Source organism: Antrostomus carolinensis, unplaced genomic scaffold (genome assembly GCF_000700745.2).
Source record: "Antrostomus carolinensis isolate BGI_N321 unplaced genomic scaffold, ASM70074v2 scaffold16488, whole genome shotgun sequence".
In the NCBI taxonomy this organism is placed as follows: Eukaryota; Metazoa; Chordata; class Aves; order Caprimulgiformes; family Caprimulgidae; genus Antrostomus; species Antrostomus carolinensis.
In genome coordinates, this window is record NW_010332454.1 from 1,898 (window position 1) to 21,069 (window position 19,172).

At 38.5% G+C, this 19,172-nt stretch overlaps 1 protein-coding gene across 1 annotated transcript in view; it reads left to right on the top strand.

The window, feature by feature from the left end:
* Positions 1-303: 303 nt before the first annotated feature.
* The window catches only part of PITPNB (phosphatidylinositol transfer protein beta), a gene marked incomplete at its 5' end in the record, with an annotated part of 25,325 nt that continues 6,456 nt past the window's right edge, over positions 304-19,172 (top strand). Inside the window, 8 exons of the mRNA XM_029086374.1 lie at positions 304-334; positions 1,231-1,376; positions 2,428-2,519; positions 3,103-3,110; positions 4,332-4,406; positions 5,604-5,687; positions 15,356-15,433; positions 18,860-18,970. Coding sequence (XP_028942207.1) covers positions 304-334; positions 1,231-1,376; positions 2,428-2,519; positions 3,103-3,110; positions 4,332-4,406; positions 5,604-5,687; positions 15,356-15,433; positions 18,860-18,970 — 625 coding nt within the window. The remainder of the gene's footprint in view (positions 335-1,230; positions 1,377-2,427; positions 2,520-3,102; positions 3,111-4,331; positions 4,407-5,603; positions 5,688-15,355; positions 15,434-18,859; positions 18,971-19,172) is intronic.

The following is a 19,172-nucleotide window of genomic DNA, read 5'->3' on the forward strand; positions in this document are numbered from 1 at the left end:
CTTAAACAAGTTCAGCATAATACAAAGTTATGGCAGAATTAGAGCCTGGATTTCCTGGTTCTTCTCTGCAGCTTCTGATGTTCTTAACCCCCTTTTTTTCCTTTTGTAACATGTCTGTGATTTAATTTTACTTGTGTTTGTTCCCTTATGTCCACGCAGCCTTAGTGTCACAGAGCAAAACAAAACCTGAACTAACTCATTTTGATGCTTCCTTCTTGAATGTCTTTGTTACAGTTTATATCTGTTATCTGCAGGTGAAGCCTGATTATTCATTTTGTTGAATTTGCTCTTTTCCTCTTTCAGCCGAGTGGTTTTACCTTGCTCAGTGCAAGAGGTATGTCTTCATCCTACCTGCTTTTGTTTTGGGGTGATGGGTGGGAAGGTGTCTTATTTAAATCTGACTGGCCTGGATCCAAATCTTTCCTGTGCTGTGTGCCCACCAGTCTGTGCCCCCACACGTAAGTTACCACATGTGTGAGCCACCAGTTAGCAGAGTTAACCTCTTGTAGATCAGTGAACTTCAAAGGAGGCAAATGCCTGCAGACAAAGGACCTTGAGTTGTTTCTGAGCCACTCCACAGCTTACAAGTAGGAAAAGAAAGTTGTGCAGTTCTGCACTGCAGCAGAGTTTTCCTGCTGGTCAAGGCATTGAGTGACTCCAAGGCTTTTCCTAAACGCAAGGGTAGGAATCATCTTCCAAGATCTGAAGCCAGCAATTTAAATGGCACTGAGATACATTTCGAGGAAGGTCACATGCAATAGGATGTCTGAACATACTTCTGAGGGAAAATGTTACACTTCTACAGTTTGCATTGTGTGGGTCCTGTGAGGGCATCCTAGTTGGTTAAAAGTACGAATTTGGGAGGCTCAGGGCTGGAAATCAGTCATTTCAAAATCTTGTAAACTAAAAATTAAATTTCTTTTATACACTTAAGAACAACGTATATACTTGCTTTTAGAATGAGAAAATGGAAGAACATCATATTTACTGTGCTTTTCTGAAGGGTTGCAGTAATGTGGAACAAGCTGAGCGTAGACTGGTGCTTGTGACTGCAGATAAATGTTGCCAGCAGATTGTTGTATTTTACAAAATATTTTTTATATGGTGTGTTTTACTTTCCTGATAATTTTGTTTGTACTGCCAAATTTTCACTAGAAACAGCTATATTTCTATGCATTAAAAGTTCTGAGTAACTTTAATATTGAAATGTTACTTCTCTTAACTTTTCAGTATCAAGTTGGGCAACTTTATTCTGTGGCAGAAGCTAGCAAAAATGAAACAGGAGGTGGTGAAGGAATTCAAGTCTTAAAAAATGAACCTTATGAAAAGGATGGTGAGAAGGGACAATATACTCACAAAATCTATCATTTAAAGAGGTGAGAAAAATGATGCATATTATTGGCACTTGGTGTTGAGCGAGAAATGTTTAAAAGTGAGGGCAGCCTTCCGTTGTTCACTGTTCCGGGGTACTGACTTGTGTTTTCCTGACACTCTTTAATTTGCTCAGTGGTGTGTGAGTGCTCTGGTGAGTAGGAAGACGTGAAATACAGCGGATTTTAAATATGTGGGATAGAGTAATGGGAAAACATGAAAAATGTCCAATCTGTGAACAGGCAAATGCATCCCTAAGTAGGAATAATTTGAATCCTTAGTATGTGGCCGAAATGACGGGTAGGCACCACAGATAGGTAGGATAGCCCAAAGTACAGGAGTGTTGATATAGAAGGATAGAGAAAAGGGGAATGGTTATTGTGTGATTAAGGAAGAATGTTTTTATATGATCTGGTATTTAAGAAGGAGTTCTTATTGCCTGCAGGCTCTTTAAAAACACTCTAAAAGGCATCACACAGTTTTTTGTGGTGTGGTGGAGGCAGCCATATTGTTAGAATTTGTAATATGTTGTCAAGTTGTGAGGATTAGTATTCTGAATGTTTGTAATTGGGGAAAAAAGATCTAAAAAGTTGAAGAACTGAACACATTTGCAGATGGCTGCAGTTTTCCTCTTCAGGCATGACTGACATAGCTGGATGCCTTCCGTCCAGGCTGCAGGCCAGGCAAGTTGCAGGCTTGCTTACTGGTGAACCCACAGCCTGGAGGTGAGACCTCTTGGGCAGTGCCCTCCCTCGACAGTTGTCTTTGCTGGTTTTGAAGAGAAAAGAAAGCACTGCTTTCATCGTAATCATATGGCTTCCAAAATTATTTCTAGCTCACTCTCAATTATCTTATTATTACCTTCTCCATTTTTTTCGTAATTATTTTGTGATCGGCAACATTGTTGGAGTTCCTCCATGTTTGACTGTGGATAATTTGTACATCACAACCTTTAAAGCGGTTAGGTAGAATATGCCTTATTAGATTGGAAGAAATCAATGAGGAATCTCAGCTGGCAAAAATTTTTAAGATGTTGTCCATGTTTGTTTTTCACAGTAAAGTTCCTGGTTTTGTAAGGATGATTGCTCCAGAAGGCTCCCTGGTTTTCCATGAGAAGGCTTGGAACGCCTATCCCTACTGTAGAACAAGTAGGTTTCCCGTTGTGTGTTTTGCTGTCAGTGTGCAGTTGAGGGATGGTCTTAAACCATTTAGGAGATGAGAGGGTGCCAAATAGATTTTGAATTTTAGTGTTGCATTTTCAGGAAAGGAGATCTGCTTCTGAAGAGCAGCCTCCATGGACCAGTTTACTGGTTCTTGCAGAGTCTTAGTCTCTTAGTGTCCAGTGTCCCTAGGATAAGACTGAAGAGCTGATTCTCTTAAGGTCTAGAACAGAACCTGTTTGAAAAGAATTTAATTCTTCATAGTCTGTTAGAATAAGGTGACTATTTTATTTTAATACTTTTCATTGCATAAGTTCTAAGAGTAGGCTCTACTTCTTCTGTGTTTCTGTTGAATAGTTTGAAGTATCTTACAACGACTTATAAGGTTGAGGCTGGCAAGTCAAAGTCTGCTGAACTCTGCTGACTTGATGCACAGAAATGCTGTTAGACTAATTTTGAATGTTTCTTACACTGTGAAGCAATCGTTATATGTGAGACTTTTCAGAAACAATTGTATCTAATAACACTTTGTTTCCTTTTCATTTTCATTGTGTGTGTTTCCGATGACCAGTTGTGACAGTGAGTATTTGAGTTACTATCCATCTTATGTTGGGTTTTTGGAAATCTGTTTTATCTGTTGACTCTGACTCTAGCAGGCTAGCTCTGGCCTCTTATATATGCCGTGCCAGGGTTCCTGGCGTAGAGCTCCGTGTTACTTTATTTGCCTGCACTTGGCTATAATTAGAAAAGACTGTAATTTGTCAGAGAAATGCTTTCATTTTTTTACATCCTCTTTTATGCCTTTACTTACCATTACAGCTACATAATGTCTGTCCTGGTAAGAGATAATGGTAAAAAAAAAAAAAAGCCAGATCAGAGGTTTCTACACTCTTGAATGCAGGAAGAGCAATGAAATAAATTCAGTCCCTAACTGTCTGAAATCCCATTTCTGTAAAGTGAAATCCCGTCTCAGTTAAAATGGGTTAACTGAGAATCTAAGTGGATCGTTGTAGCTGGGGATTTGGGGGTTTTTGGTTTTTATTTAGGGTGTGTGGGAGGGAGATCATTAAGACTTTATTTCCTCATGTGTATATTTTGGTGAGCTGTTTAAGGAAGCTTATAAATTTAATGTTAAATTGCTTTATCTGCTCACTTGCAAACTTCATTTAGATTTTTGCTAGGTGGGTGCAACATGAGGAGTAACAAATGAGTTTGTGAACTGTTTGGTTTGACTCATTGTGATACATGTCCACACTGATATATGCTTTTTTACTTCTGAAATTAGAAGTGTTCTGTGCTAGTCTTTAGACATACAATTTAGTGGTAGCTGGACCTTTGTGATCATAATTGTGCTATTCAGGAACATCTAGTTTTTATTGGCTGTTACCCCTGCCCCTCAGAATAGTTTCATTAATTAAAAAAAATCATGCAAATGTATTTGTTTTCTCTTAACTACAGTATTAATAATTTGGAAATTACTTGAACATAGAGGTAAAGAATTTCAGGGTTGAGGAAGAAAGATGGTAATAGCAATTATTTCTAATTGTATGCACAAAGTTAGAGTTGGATTTCTCAAATATAACTGGTTTTAATTTAGTATTTACTGCTGTAGCTGATACTTTTAGATACTAGTTATTGTACCTGTTTCTGTGTGTAGGTAAGGGGACTGGTTTTTTATAATGTAAATAGAATGTGTTGCTATTCAACACTTAGTAGTGACTTATATGTAAATACCATTTATCTAAAATTTAAATAGATAGGTGTAATCAGACTCATGCTTTTTGATTGTAATTCTTACAGAATGAATACATGAAAGATGACTTCTTCATAAAAATTGAGACCTGGCATAAACCAGATCTGGGGACATCGGAGAATGTGAGTTGGGATTTGGATGCCAAGCGTTAGCAGTATTTTCAACACATAGTGATCCAGCTAAAGTATTCGATGCCTGATAATGGTGGATCATTACTGCATAAAGTCAAAGCCCTACCAGTGATTAATATAAAACAAGGAAAGCATTATTCAAATCCTTCTAAGCTGGTCAAGCTGTCTTACCTAATAAGATGCAGGAACAAGAAAAGGTTTTTAATTTTTATGTTGAAGTCAGTGCAGATGCTTGATTCTCACTTAAAGGTTTAAATAGATTTTCCGTAAGTTCTTTTTAATTTCATTTTCTTTTACCTTAGACATACTAGTGCTACTTAGGCTGACAAGTTTATTTGAAAACAGGTTTCACAAGGCTGTTGGAGTTTATTTTTGTACACTTCTGTTGAGTTATATATTGAAGCTGCTTCTGTACATTTTTCCAGACTGGCGATACTCTCGCTTTCCTCCCTAGACAGTTGACTTCAGTTCACAGGTCTCTTCAGGAGTTTTTTTTTTTTTTATCTTCAGTGACAAACATATTTATAAACCATCCTCAAAGGAATAGTTGTCAGTATATTTTCAGTGCTTGGATGAACTGCAGCACTGGATGTGCTATAGAGAAGGAGAATGTTTCTTGGACAGCTCTGCTTGCTGTAGTGGTGAGTTCAGGTATGCCTAACAGACTACAGGTGTGAAGCTGAATACATCTTCAGATCTTTATATACCTTCATCCCACACGTTCTTTATCTGGTCCATAGTAAAGGCAACCCTGTGATTTAGGGAACCTACTAGATTTAGGCAAGTTATTGAAACCTGCTGCCGTATTTGCACTTTGGGAATTGTGGGGCTTCTTTCTGGATCCAAAAGTTCATGCAGAGTACTGAGTGGGTAGTGTTTTTAATTAGAGCTTGATTTCGTTAGCTCTGATGAATGTGACAGAAGAATACAGCTTAATCTTAAATCCAGGTTTCCTCAGTGCACAAAAACTGAAGACTTTGTGCTGGTTTAAAATTGGTTAGTGAGTGAATTAAACTGTAACTGTGGAGATTATTCCCTTTTAGAAAGGCAGAGGAAGAGAGAGTAGGTTTTGAGAACACTGTCTTTATGAAGTCCATAAAAAAATCCGTGGTGTGCCTGCTTACTGCATAAAGTGCACCACTGTGTAAGATGACAGCATGGAAATGATTCCTTTTTCCCTTTTTGCAGGTGCACAATTTAGATCCAAACACGTGGAAGAGTGTTGAAGTTGTCCATATTGACATTGCAGATAGGACTCAAGTAGAACCAGGAGTAAGTAAATGCTCTGCTTTTGGGGTACGGATGTAGCATGCAGCTGATTCCGTCGATGCTTTGTGCTGATTATGGATTCTACCCAACAGATAAATGAAAATTGTCTTTAATAGAATCATTCATTCCAAAGTTCCAAACTTAGTAAATGCATTTACGACTTCAGACTACTGAATTTGACTTACAGTTGCACAACTAAGACCTGAAGGGCAACAAGCTTTTGACCCGGTGTAGTTTTTAATTCTGATTGTAGATAAAATAATTTATTTAGTCAGGCAAGCATCTGCGTGCTCGTCTTGGTATGTGAGACCAAGTGCAAGAGTCTGTCCCAGCTGTCCTGCCTGACAGAGCACAGTGTCTCCACCAAGCTACTCCTGTGCTTCTGCTACTATTTATTGGTTAGAAATTCTTTAAATTAAATTCTGTCCCTCCACACATCCTTCACTCTGGAGTTATGGCAATGTGAAGAGGATCCATCAGGTATTGCCATTGAAATCTAGACCTTTTTTTAATTTTATTTTTAAATTTTGTTAATCTCTTCCCAGCTGAGGGATTACTTTTTCAGTTTCGTCTTTAGTGATTGTTTTGACAAACGTAAGTGTCCTGGATACACCCAGAAGTCTGTCCATATGCGTCTGTGGTCTTTTCCCTAAGCACTTGAAGCTTTATATCTTGATATAAGAAGCAAAAGATTTAGAAGGACGGATTTTATTAGTAAGAGCACATGGTTACTCAGTGAATTTGTTTCCAGAGCATAGGTATAAATTTGGAAGGAGTGGCTTAATCAGGGCTGTGTAGCTAGCTTGCTTACACACGTGATGGAAGTTAGGTGGCTGTGTGAAGAAGTCAGTGTGGCAAAGTTCGGTGCTGGTCAGGCACACTTTCAACTTGCCTTTTCAATAGCACTTTGCACAGAAAAGGCAGTGGTACCCTGAATGTGATTGTATCAAATCCTACTGAAATAAACACATGAAGGGATTTCTAGTTAAGCTGTATCTTCTGTGTTGAGATTTTGCTGACAGAACAACCTTTAATATTTGTAATAGTTCACGTTCGTTTCCCCTCTGTTGGTCAATTTTTTTTTAACCAGCTCATAGTCATATATTTGGGTCAGAAGGGACCTTCCAAGATCATCTAGTCCAACCCCCCATACCTTGGGCAGGGACATCTCTCATGAGATCCAGTTGCTCAAAGCCTCATCCAGCCTGACCTTGAACACTTCCAGGGAGGGGATATCCACAGCTTCTCTGGGCAACCTGGGCCAGTGTCTCACTACCCTCATCATAAAAAAAAAAAATTCCTTATATCCAATCTAAATCTACCCTCTCTGAGTTTAAAACTGTTGCCTCTTGTCCCGTCACTACGGGCCTTGGTAAAAAGTCTTTCTCCATCTTTCTTATAAGCCCGCTCTGTGTACTGAAAGGCTGCAGTGAGGTCTCCCCGAAACCTTCATGTCTCTAGGCTGAACAACCCCAACTCTCAGCCTCTCTGCAGAGCACAGGTGTTCCAGCCCCCAGATGGTTTTCTTGGCCTCCTCTGGACCCTCTCTAGCAGGTCTGTGTCTGCCTCGCCCTGGGGACCCCAGAGCTGGACGCAGTGCTCTAGATGGGGTCTCACAAGAGTGGAGTAAAGGGGGAGAGTCCCCTCCCTCGACCTGCTGCCCACACTTCCCTTGATGCAGCCCAGGATGTGCTTGGCTTTCTGGGCTGCGAGTGCACGTTGCTGGCTCATACTGTTTTTCATAGTGTGTGTGATTGATCTGAGTAAGAAGGTACATATGTGGGATTTAGATGCTGGTTTGTGCAACTTTAGAGGGCAACTTCACCATACTTATTTATGTGCCTGTCTTCCTGGCTGTTACTGCTGTTGCCCTCTACACATCTTGTATCTACTGGGGTTGTTGTCTGGTTTACTCGTTTGTAATAGCTGGACTGATCTATGTGTAATGATTTATTTTTGGATAGTAAGAAAATGGCATGCACTAATATCGACACTTAGCAATTTCTGTTTACGCAATAAATTTTATTGTCTCAGTTTTGTCCAAGGAGACATTCTTTATATTATTTAATTGTTATTTTCTGAAAATAAGTATTTGGATATCCTGCATTTTGGGGAGAGGACTCCATTGCAGAAAGGTAGAGGAAGGAGGGGAAAGGCTGTGGTGTGTGAAGAAGAAAAGATTCTGCTTCATAAATTTCTGTTTGCATTTTCAACATAGGTGTATAACCTGCACTGTTGTTAAAAAAAAATCTGACGTTTTAACAGATGATCTGTGGATTTACATGTGTGAAAATACATTGTTTGGAGAACCTCCCTGTAATCCAAATTAAATGTGTCTTGCCTATTTTAATGCAGCGAGGAATCGTTTTGCTGCCCCTTGTTCTTTCAGACATTCCATATGACCTTAGAGCTGAACTGGCAGGTAACTATGTTGTGTATTCCCTATTCCATGCCTGGAATTGTGGCAGACACCTGCAGTGCTGTCATCTGTCAGAGTGCTTGCTTGATCACAGTATGTGTAAACAAAGGGTTGTGCTTATGACTGTGTTGAACTCCAGAGTTTATTCTGTTGGAAGTACCCTTAGTGACCAGCACTGCTTTTGCTGTGTGCCCTCTTGCACTCTGAGGTTTCGTGGCCCGCCGTGATATTGCCGGTTTCCTTTGTGCTGAGGACTGACAGATGGTGGTATGCTAAAAGAAGTTGTATTTTTGGTTCAGGACAAAGATCCATCTAACCCAGTATCCTGTTAGTGGCCAGTAGCAGATACTTGTGGAAGGATAAGAAACGTGGGGAAGTATAGAATACTGGAAGCTGGGACGTGCATACCTCTGAAGGATCAATCTGTATTTAAAGGACCTCCAGAGCCAGTGGTTATCTCTGGCCTGTTGTGGTTTTTTAGCCACTTATATGCCCATGAGCACTTCTAATCCATTTTTTAACCCATTTATACTTTTGACCTTTATGGCATCACGAATTCTGTAGTGTTAGATGATATGGAGAAAAAATACTTCCTTTTCACCTGACTGATCATTTAATTAATTGTGGGGGAGAGTAGGGGAATATTTCCTATTTATATTTTCTGCATATTTTATCTTACAGATTTTAATTATGTTTTCTTTTCCTTCCCCCACCTCCTCTTTCACATACCTTTCCAAGCTGAGAGTGCTTATCTTTAAGTCCATCTTCATGTGGAAGCTATTTCATATGTGGAAGTCCTTGGAACTATTTTCAGTCCTTTATCCTCTTTTTTTTTTCCCCCCCTCCTATTATCAAAACCATGAGTGCAGTCTGGTCTAATCCAGCGCCTTGAGTCTCTTCTGATGTTTCTACATTATCGTTCTTTTTTTATTAACTTAACACCATTTACTTTTTTGGCAAATATTTTGAGCAAATATTTTCAAATTCAGACTCGCAGTATATCCCATCATTGTGTAGGAATACTTGGGACTGATTTTCACCATGTGATTTAAATTTTCATTTCCATTTCATCTCCCAGAAAGTCAGTTTTGCAAAGTCCTGACTTTATTAAACAAAGATTGACTCTGTACTCAAACTTCTATGCAGACTTTGGTAACTCTGCGTTACCTGTAGGCTGACACTCTTCCCACTCGCTGGCCCTTTCCTAGGCAGTTAAGGATTAGTTAGCAGAAATTCTGTGTGAGAATTTTCTGTTACAAAAATTTGCAGTTTCTGGCCTTTGTTTTCTCTCTCTGTACTGCTTATGACTCCAGGCAAAAGGTTTTCCATGTATGCTAATATCTTTATGAAGTTGAGGTAATGGAACTTGAGGAATTTTTTTTTTGGAAGTTCAACTACATCATAGTAACAAAATTGTCCTGATCTACATGCTTTCTTCATGCTTTCAGAGAATACTGCTGGTTTTAGAAAGTAGATGTCCCCTATGAAAGTATTAGCTGTTTTCCATCTCTTCTATTTGGCTAGAGGTTCTTTTCTTACAGTTTCTTCATCTTTGTTCAGTGATATTAGGGCAGTCACTAGTTCACTCTGTTTCTGGAATCATGTGCATCATAAGGCGCTTTTTTTAATGTTACAATGCTTGTTGTTTGGGAATTATGATTCTGAGTAGCTGGGTGGGGTTTTTGGTGTGTTGCTGAAGGGAAGTTTTATTTGTACATTTATTTTCTCAGTCGTAGTTTTTCCTGGAAAAGCAACCCAAGTGACTGAAAGACTAAAACTACATTTATTAGATCCAGCAATTTTGATAAAAGTTTTCATTTATCCAGGATTTATCCTTGTGTTCAGCTGAATGAACCTTGTCCAAACTATTGTCGTGTGGCAGTTACTTTCTTTTCAGAACTACAATCAGCATAAATACCAAAACAGTAAATATCTTTAAGATACTAATGGCATGCATATGCTAACTCATGCTCATTTAAGTATGTCTAGAAATAATTTGGCCAACATCTGTGGCTTTCCTGAGATATAAATTTAACCCTGGCCTTTCTTAATCATCTCCAGCATACAATTTATGTAGGTTTATATCATTTGTATATAAAAATCACTTCCCAGGAGAGTAAAACTTTTTAAAGAGTAAGCAGAAGTGAACATCCAATTAACATCAGAAGAGGCTATGCTTTTGGAAACAATTTGTAAGAAAGTAGAGTGTAGTGCAAAGAAAGAAATTGAAATCAGCTTTATAGCTGTTTTCATACAATGAAGAAATTAAATATCTTGTTCTAGGTCGCAGTGGATCTTAATTATATTACTTGAAACCAAGTTCTAAAAATACAGTTTTATACAGGTCAGTCAAATTACTTAATGCATGCATTATGTACTAGAGACACAGGATTTCTGTGTGCTGTGCAGTTAGTACTATCCCTTTTTCTACTGGTTGGAGAAGTATAATGGAATGTAGGAAATGCTCAAGACATCAGACTTGTATCATTTTTATGTTCAGTTCTAAAAGCTTTCTTAAAATCACTCTGTCCTGTATATATGCTTTCAAGTTTTCTACTAGACAGAGTGAACTATGAGCTATCAGGAGTACTGTTATTACTTTTAGCAGGTCTTATAAATGAGAATGAGAATTGTAAAGAAGCACCCAGCTTCTGGGTTTGTTGTGATTTTTACTTTATTGTATGTGGTTCACAGTCTCTCTGAGTAATTCTTTATGATAGTTTGTTGTATTCATGCGTATTATATTGAGATTTTGAGAGAAACTGCCTATGAAATGATATTTGTGTATTTCTTTGAAATGTTTTTTAGATCCTCTGTATTGATATGCTGCTGCATAATGATGTTTTGCCTGTCTGGCTTTCAAGAGGGCTTCGTATATCACTATAGCTGTTATTTAGCTATAATACTTGTTCCAACAGCTGCCTGTTTTTCTTCCTAAGAAGGACTTGTTGCTGTCAGAAGTTAAGCTCTTGCTGCAGAGAGATTTTCCTTAAACTCTGCAAAGAACTTGTTTATTTGTACTTTGGCTCTAGTCCAGTCTTCTTCCTTGCATGCTGGTAGGGATTGTGTTGAGAAGAGTTCCTACAATGCTCTCTTGTCCATCTAGACTTTAATCTAGACAGGGTTGGATTTTTTTTTTTTCCTGTCCTTAACAGGATTTGGTCCTGAAAGGTCTTGGTTCAAAGCTTCTGTATGTGGTCTCTAGCATAGAAAACTTTACCATAACTCTTCAATTTTCTTTGAATTTCTGTTTTCACTCCTAGGTAACATTTTTTCCCAGCGTTTACAGCTGTGCTTATATGTGGGTCCCAAATGCAAGAGCACAGTTGGTTTTTAGCCATGTTCCTGTGCAGTGAGAGGTAGGACAGCAGATAACATCGTATTGTGTGGACTTTGGTGTCCCAGTGGTATCCAGTCAGATAATTCCACAGCATAAAACAGGCACATCCAAGTTGTGTATGTAGGTGAGTTTTTTAATGCAGAAAGGCCAAACAAAGATTGCAAATGTAAGCTAAGTTCTTACCTTACCAAGTTTTCTGATCGTTGTGTATTTGAAAATTTGCATCCTGCAGTGCATTTCTGTGAGCTTGTGTGGTTTGTACCGTCACATAGAGGTATTTATGCTACGAGATACCACAGATTTTGTTAGCGAATGCAACTTTTAATATTAAAGTTTTGGAGGATTTTGAATGAACAGTCTGTTACTTGGAAACAGTGATGTTTGTTGATATTTTTGCTTTGTTTCTTTTTTTAATTATTACTTTTTCAGGGAGGAGATTGCAATGCAAATGTAGAAATCACCAAGTATATTTTATTTTAATCATGTGCAAACCCTTTTATACTTCTGCATTATATTGAATGTGAAAGCACTCTTTCTGGTGGAGAATAAGCCTTGTTTACTGAAGTTTGTTTAGCTTCTTCAAGCAAGGATGATGACTTCTTAAGTTTTGGGGTTTTCAGTTAATATTTTGTGTAGATTTCACATTGTAGTGCTTACAAAAGAAAGGCAATCGGTTACATTTCTGTATTTATAGGAATGATTGAAACCATTTTATTGCAATTTTTGACAATGCCTTATAGCAATTCGTAGTGAGTTGAGGCATTTCATTGCTACCCCAGAACAGCAGTAATACTCATGCCAGGAACAAAACATTTATTGGAAAATTGTTTATCTTTTCTCAGTGTCTTCCATCCAGTGTTTGAGTGAAATTGTTAAAGGGCAGTCGTAATCAGTAATTTAAAACATTAAATATATTTCTATAATAATATTCTGTTGTAATATTTACATCTATTTCTTAAAGGTGATTCACTTGTAAAGAATATGTCTTTTTTTTATTCCACCCAAGGATTGAAAAAAAAAAAAAAAATCAAATACTTGTCACATTCAGGACCTGAGGATTCGAGTAGGTTGCAGCTGCCTTCACCCACAGTATTTGGAAATAACTAATGAGATGAGAAGTCTACAGCTGGTGGCAAGCGCTGTAAATTGTGCACCCTCTGCTCGCCTCCCCCCTTGGTTTCCTGGAGGAGACAGGCTGTGAACAAAGCCAGCCCTGGCCTGGCCACTGCGGTGGCTCCCGTGCAGCAGTAATTGAGAGTTAGGGCTGTAGGCTCTGTGGAGCTACAGTACATGAAGGGATGTATTTGCTCTTTTTGATGTCTGTGGAAGGGGTGTGCTTTATTCCAGTAAAATCATAAATAAGTAGGGTTTTACTAAAATTCAAATGACAAATATTGTTATTAGTTTTTCTACACTCACAATAATTTGAGTGGACTTACATTTAAGTGCTGCTAAATTTAGATGTTAATGTACAGTGCTTATGCTGATTCCTCAAATTGTCCCTGTGAGGTGAAGTATTATCATAGCACCTGTGGGAGCACTCTGCTGAAGTCTGTTGGCTGTTATTTAGGTCCTTTAAATTAACATACTGTTTCTGTTCAGAGGGAGAAATAGAGGAAAATATTTGGAAGTTCATAAAACATATTGATTAGCAATGTGTTTGAATGTCTTTTGACTCACTTGGATGTTTCTAGGAAATATTTGCCCAATTCTTAAAGTGTGTATTTGAATGCTTAGTATAGAAATTTTTCTGAATACCTAGTAATGCTTTCTAGATATATTAATTGCCAAATGGATGGGGAAAAAATCTATTAAAAGGATTCTTTGGCCTATTTTAATACATAGGTATATTAAAAGAACTGGGAACAACGTGAAAAAAATTGGGGAGAAGAAAGTATTGGAGAATAATAGTTGATTTTCTGTAAGGTGAAATCAGATTCCTGGATCTTCCAGTTCCATCTAGCTTGCAAAAAGCACATTGTAAATGTCAAATTGCTTATGAAAGCATTGATAACTGATTTGTACAGCCTTGCTCTGTGGATTTGGAATTTCAGTCTAGAAGTAGCCTTTATCCTCTGTGCTAATGGAAGAATCTAGATTTGAAAACTGGTGTGTCACGTATGATCTTCAATACTTCTGACAGCTGAAATGATGAATTCACATCAAAGCTCCTCAACTGTATATGCAATAGTACCATTTGTTGAATTCAAGTTACATGAGTTAAATCTGTAAAAATGGGAAATGGAGATGTTTTGGGAGGACTGAGGAAAGTTGATTGGAATCCTTTTGTGTTGGTTATTTTTCCCAGGTTCATTTGGGATTTTCCTGGTGAATAAATATGTAAATAAATATGAAATCCCTTCACTAATTACCACAGGGTGCAACTGAGGCCAAGAATAAAAGCGGAGAGGAATACCCAGTTACATGTTCCTCTGTATTAAGAGAGTTTATATCCTTTCCAGAAAAAAACCCACAGGATAGGGAAGACCAAAACCATGTACTGCTTGGAGCGATAGCTCTGTCTTGGGTTATTTGCGTCCTTCCATGAACCATCTGTTACTGGCCACTAAGACAGAATATCAGATTAGAGTGGTCTCCCAATAACTCCATCTGACAATTCTTGCTCTCTGATGTTACAGTGTTCGGGTTTATTTTACGTGTGCTTATGTTCATGGCTTTGTCTGCAAGAACTTTGTAAATCAGTTGTCTAGGGAAACCAGTTCTCCACAAGGCACTGCTCTGCAGCAGGGACGTAGCTATAGGATTTCAGTATGCCTCAGAAGAAACACTGATATTTTAGTTTGAATATTCAGAGAGACTTTTTTTTAATTTATGCCTATCTTGTTGCTAATAGTATTTAATTTCGAATATGGGGGATGCATTAGAAAGGTGAAAGTTTAGTTTTAATTCATCTTAGAAGTAGTGATCTCTTGTGACAACTTTCTGATGCAGGAGTGGGGGGAATGCCAGTAACTACTTTTCTGGTGGTATTTCTTTCACTCCATGTTTTGCAAATTTTGTCCTCATTGAAATTTGTTTTTAAAAAATGAGACATTAAACCCTGCTGGACTTCCTTGGGCTTTTCTGTAGCACCCACCAGTGTTTGTTCTGCTTTAAAGTAACTTAAACTTTTATGGTTCTATTTGGTTGCATGGGTGTAATTGGTTGAAGTTAGGTTGATGTTTTTCATACATTGTGTAAACCTGAGGTGTTCTTGGTTCCTGAGGTCAGGGTTTTTAAACCTTCCCTCATTTCCAAAATAGCGTCTTTATCAAATAATCATTTTCATACCCCTCATCAGTAAAATTAAGTAAATCTGTATGTTGGAAGCACTTATCATCTTTCAACTCTATTGATACTCGCTTTTTTCCCCACTGTATGTGACTTGGTGACCAGTGGTGGCTGTTGTAAAGCAGTGCCCCTCAGGCTGCTGCCCTGCGCCCTCTCTGTGCGTGGGCTGGTGGTGTCTCACGGACTGAGATTGTGCAGTTTCTCATTTTGCAGTTAGCTCACTTCCTGTTCTTCTTTCTCAGGAGTGGATGTACGTTGCAGCTTGGATAGTGTTAGCACACTGGTTCCTGTATTGCTGCTTTCTCTTCCCCTCAAAAGTGTACAAAACTGATGGGATAGTGCTTACGTGGCACAGTGGGCAGCACAAGAACACTCTGACCTAGAAGGCAGCCCTGGCGAGCTGTTGTAAACAGGCGGTGAGCAGCACTGGTGATGCGCAGGGAATGAGCAGGTCTGATGGAATATTCAACACAAACTTAGTCAGCCTAACAAATGTGCTCCACCTGTCCTGCTCCAGGCCACTCAGGAGGATCAAATTGGTAGTCTTGAACAGAACCTTAATACAATGGGATCTTGGATCTGGGGTTTTTTTCTGACTCTCGGGGTTTTTTTATGTTATAGGACTACAAAGCTGATGAAGACCCTGCGTTATTCCAGTCGGTTAAGACGAAGAGAGGACCTTTGGGGCCAAATTGGAAGGTACTGAGAACTGATGTTACAACCTTATGAAGTCTTTTATCAGCAGGGAGAAAAAAGGTCATGGTTCCTTAGAGACTAGCACTACCAATGTTAGTCTTAAAACAGAGGGCAGAAGTTTAACACTTTTTTTTTTAATTCAGTTAAAATTCCAAATGTGTTAGTAAGCAAAGGTACTGTCTGCTACTTGTTTAATATCACTTTTTAAAAAAATCCTCAAAGGTATGCAAATTAAATTGGATTAATGTTATCCTTACTCAGGATTAATACCTGAATATGCACTATGATGAAATCCATGGAAGTCATCAGCCTGCTGTGGTTGCCACTGGAGGTAACTGAAAATGCAAAAAATTAGTTGGAAACTTCCTTATATTTAAATGGTTATAACTATGTATTTCTTAGAGCAGAGTAAGAGATAGTACAGATGTATGTTTTATTTAGAATTACCAAAAAACTACCAGAAGATAGTGGCAACTGTCTTCTAAAAAAAAATATAAATAAATCTGAACCTGTCTTCACCTTGCCATATTGAGTATCTTGGTATTTTTCACTTGTGTGCTGTGTATACAAAATGCACACGAAAACCTCCAGTATTTCATCATAAATATTTTCCCTCCCTGAGTTAATACACCCTGTTTGTGTTTGTGCACACCTGTGTGCATGCATGCACAGATGCATTTACCATGTTCTTGAAATTTTCAGTCTGAGTAATCTGAGTTGATTTGGGAAATTCATTCTCCATGTTCTTTTGTCATTTACCAGTTTTCTAATAAGTACAGTCATTGTGTAACCGCAGGAAGGTGACTTGGCCAAAGCTTTGTTTCAAGGTAAAGCCATCTGGCCTTTTACCAGAGCTGCAGTTACCCAAGCCTGTATACTGGAAATTTTGTTCTCAGTTTGTTATGCATCATTAACATCATCTCATTCTCCATCTTCATGTCTGACCAAAATTTAGTGTGCTAGTTTTCCGTGGCATCCTTACTGGATAAGTCTGTTTTAGTGTGAGACGTTACATTTCGTGAAAGCTCTTCAGTATTGGTGTTACCTTTCTGCATGAGCACATTATGTAGGTATTCTTATGTGCCTGTCAGTATGACTGCAGTGTGAAAGCTTAGTGCTTAGTCGCATCCAGTATGAATTTGCTCTGCTTACATGTTTGGCTACAGTAAAGTCATACTTGAGAACTGACTCCTTAGTAGGCAGCATAAGTACTGGTGCCAAGTATGTCAGTGGCAGCATTTGTGTGTGTCACCCATATATATCTTTGTAATGCCTAGATGTTTCTCTCAGCGATTTAGCCTAAACAGTTGTGGCACACACAAAGATGATCACTAACTTTTCCTACTGTCTCTTGCCTGAGATCCTCTTCCAATTCCCCCATAACCTTGCTCCACCCAAATTTAGAAACAAATTTCCTGTGGACCAGCATATACCACATGGAACCCAACAGCACCTGAGCAGCAACACCAAACTTGCCAGCACATCCCTGCCCCCGTCATAAAGCACGTCCTTCCACAGACAGTCGCCCGTGTATGTTGTGTTTCAAGATGACGATGAGGGGAGGCGTGTATTCAGACTCCCCCATTATCATCGTACTCTTTCTACCTGGGCCAAGTATTCTTGCTAGCAGGACAAAATGGTCACAGGGATTATTTTTGTAAACTGTGCTGAAAATGTGCATCCTGCCTTAGACATTTGTTCTCCTTCCTCCTCAGGAAGGAAGCAGGAGGCTGATGCAGGAATGGCCTGTTTGGGCCTCTGTGACCTAAAGAAAATGGGGAGTTACTGGTTTGTTTTTTAAAAGCAGCTGTAAAATGAGGAGAACTTTGAATGCCTGGAACTTGCAGCACTGAATTCATCTGTTCCGTTTAGTTCTGTCCTTTTACTGATGCCTGGACATAGACTTGTGCTGTTTGGGAGCATCAAACAACAGCAGCACTTTGTTTTTTGCTTGTGAATAGAACATCAGTCTTCTGTGGATAATTGGTTTTCATTTAAGTCCTCTCTGGTGATGAGTATTAGTGATAAAATTTCTGTTTTAAAACGAATATGCATTTTTGACCAAGATTTTTACATTTTAGATCTATCTCACAGTAAACATTATTACTGCGTACGTGACCAACAGGAGTTGTCCGTTTCACAGTTAAAAGAAATCTAGCTTTAAAATGCTGTAACATATTTCTACTTGGAAGTTTGTTGCAGTTACAAAGAACAAAAATCTGTGGACTTCTTATAGTAATTGCCTGTTATGCAAGCCAAACACACAGATTTTTTTATTTAAGTGACTGTTGGCTTCCTTTTTTGGTTCGTTTGGTTTTGGGGGTTTTTTTTCCCTTCCTTATTTTTTCTTCCTTTTTTACAAGGCTTGAAGTAACCTGATGTGCTTTGTTAAACTGAAAACGATGTGGTCTCTTGTATTATGTAAATTTGACTGCATGAATTGTAGGAAAATCACTGTGTATGGTGTTCCAGGTGCTTCAGAATTGTTTGGATGTAGGAACTGTAACAGAAACCTAGGAATTATAGGAAATGGTGGTGGATGTCTCCTGAATTTCCCTCAGTTCATTCTTCTGGGAATCCTTCTTTTGTAGGAAGTCCTTGAGCTGGAGCTGCTTCCAGGCAGTCTTTGATGTGGAGCTTTAGTTGGTCTTACAGCCACCTATTGCCATGGGCGATAAAGACGTTCTCTCCCTGCTTTTCTCGTAGTAGCAGTCAGAAGGTCTGCAACTCATTATGCAAAAATTAATAAGTAAATTATGCCCCACAACTAGAAATTACGTCTACACCTGGGGAAAGACAAACCCTTCTGGCATTGTCTGCCAGAGAGGGAGGTGAGCGGGAGAAGGTGCCAGTGTCTGTGTGGGCAGAGCAGAACCGCAGTACGCTCGAGTGTTAACACTTTTGTGAGAGGCAAACTCGGGGTGGTTATTTGCTTTTTGTTACCTGAATCCTTTCCACCATTGTACCGAGCAACACTTGGTACAACTCAGGTTATAACTGCCTCTGTGCAATAGACCCAGAAGTGAAAAATATTTTGGTGCAAGTTACTGTAATCAAGCTTCATTGTCCTTTCCAGACGTCAGACAGTATATTACAATGGTAATGATGAAAATGAAGTTCATGCTAAGGCTAAGATTTATAGTATATGGTTGCAGAATGGATGGAATTTTCTTACAGATTTAACCTGATCGTTTGTTAACCCCTATTACCCTACATTCAGAGTACAGTGCTAAGTATTTACTAGTACTTAGAATTATACTCTATAATTCTAATAAAATAATTTATTTACTATAAATTAATAATATAATTTATAATTCTAATATAATACTTAGAATTATAATTTCTAATAATTATATTAAATTAATTAGAGTGAAGTAAACTGTAAAAAAAAAAAAAAAATTAAAATTCCTTCCCATTATCCATAAACAGAAAGAGCTAGCAACTGATGAAGAGTGTCCTAAAATGTGCGCTTACAAGTTGGTGACTATCAAATTTAAATGGTGGGGACTGCAGAACAAAGTTGAAAACTTTATACAAAAGGTAAGTGCTTCTCCCTCGCTGGGTTGTTGGTGGGAGTTGGGATTGGTGGTGGGTAGGCAGGGTGGGTCTGTGTTGGTGTGGGATTTTGTGAGCAGAAACAGTGATGGAGTTTCCTGCTGCTTACACTCAAGCAGTTTCTGTTCATTTCTTCAGCAAGTGCGGCCATTTGTGTCTTGATCCTAATTCATTGGCGGGTTTTGAA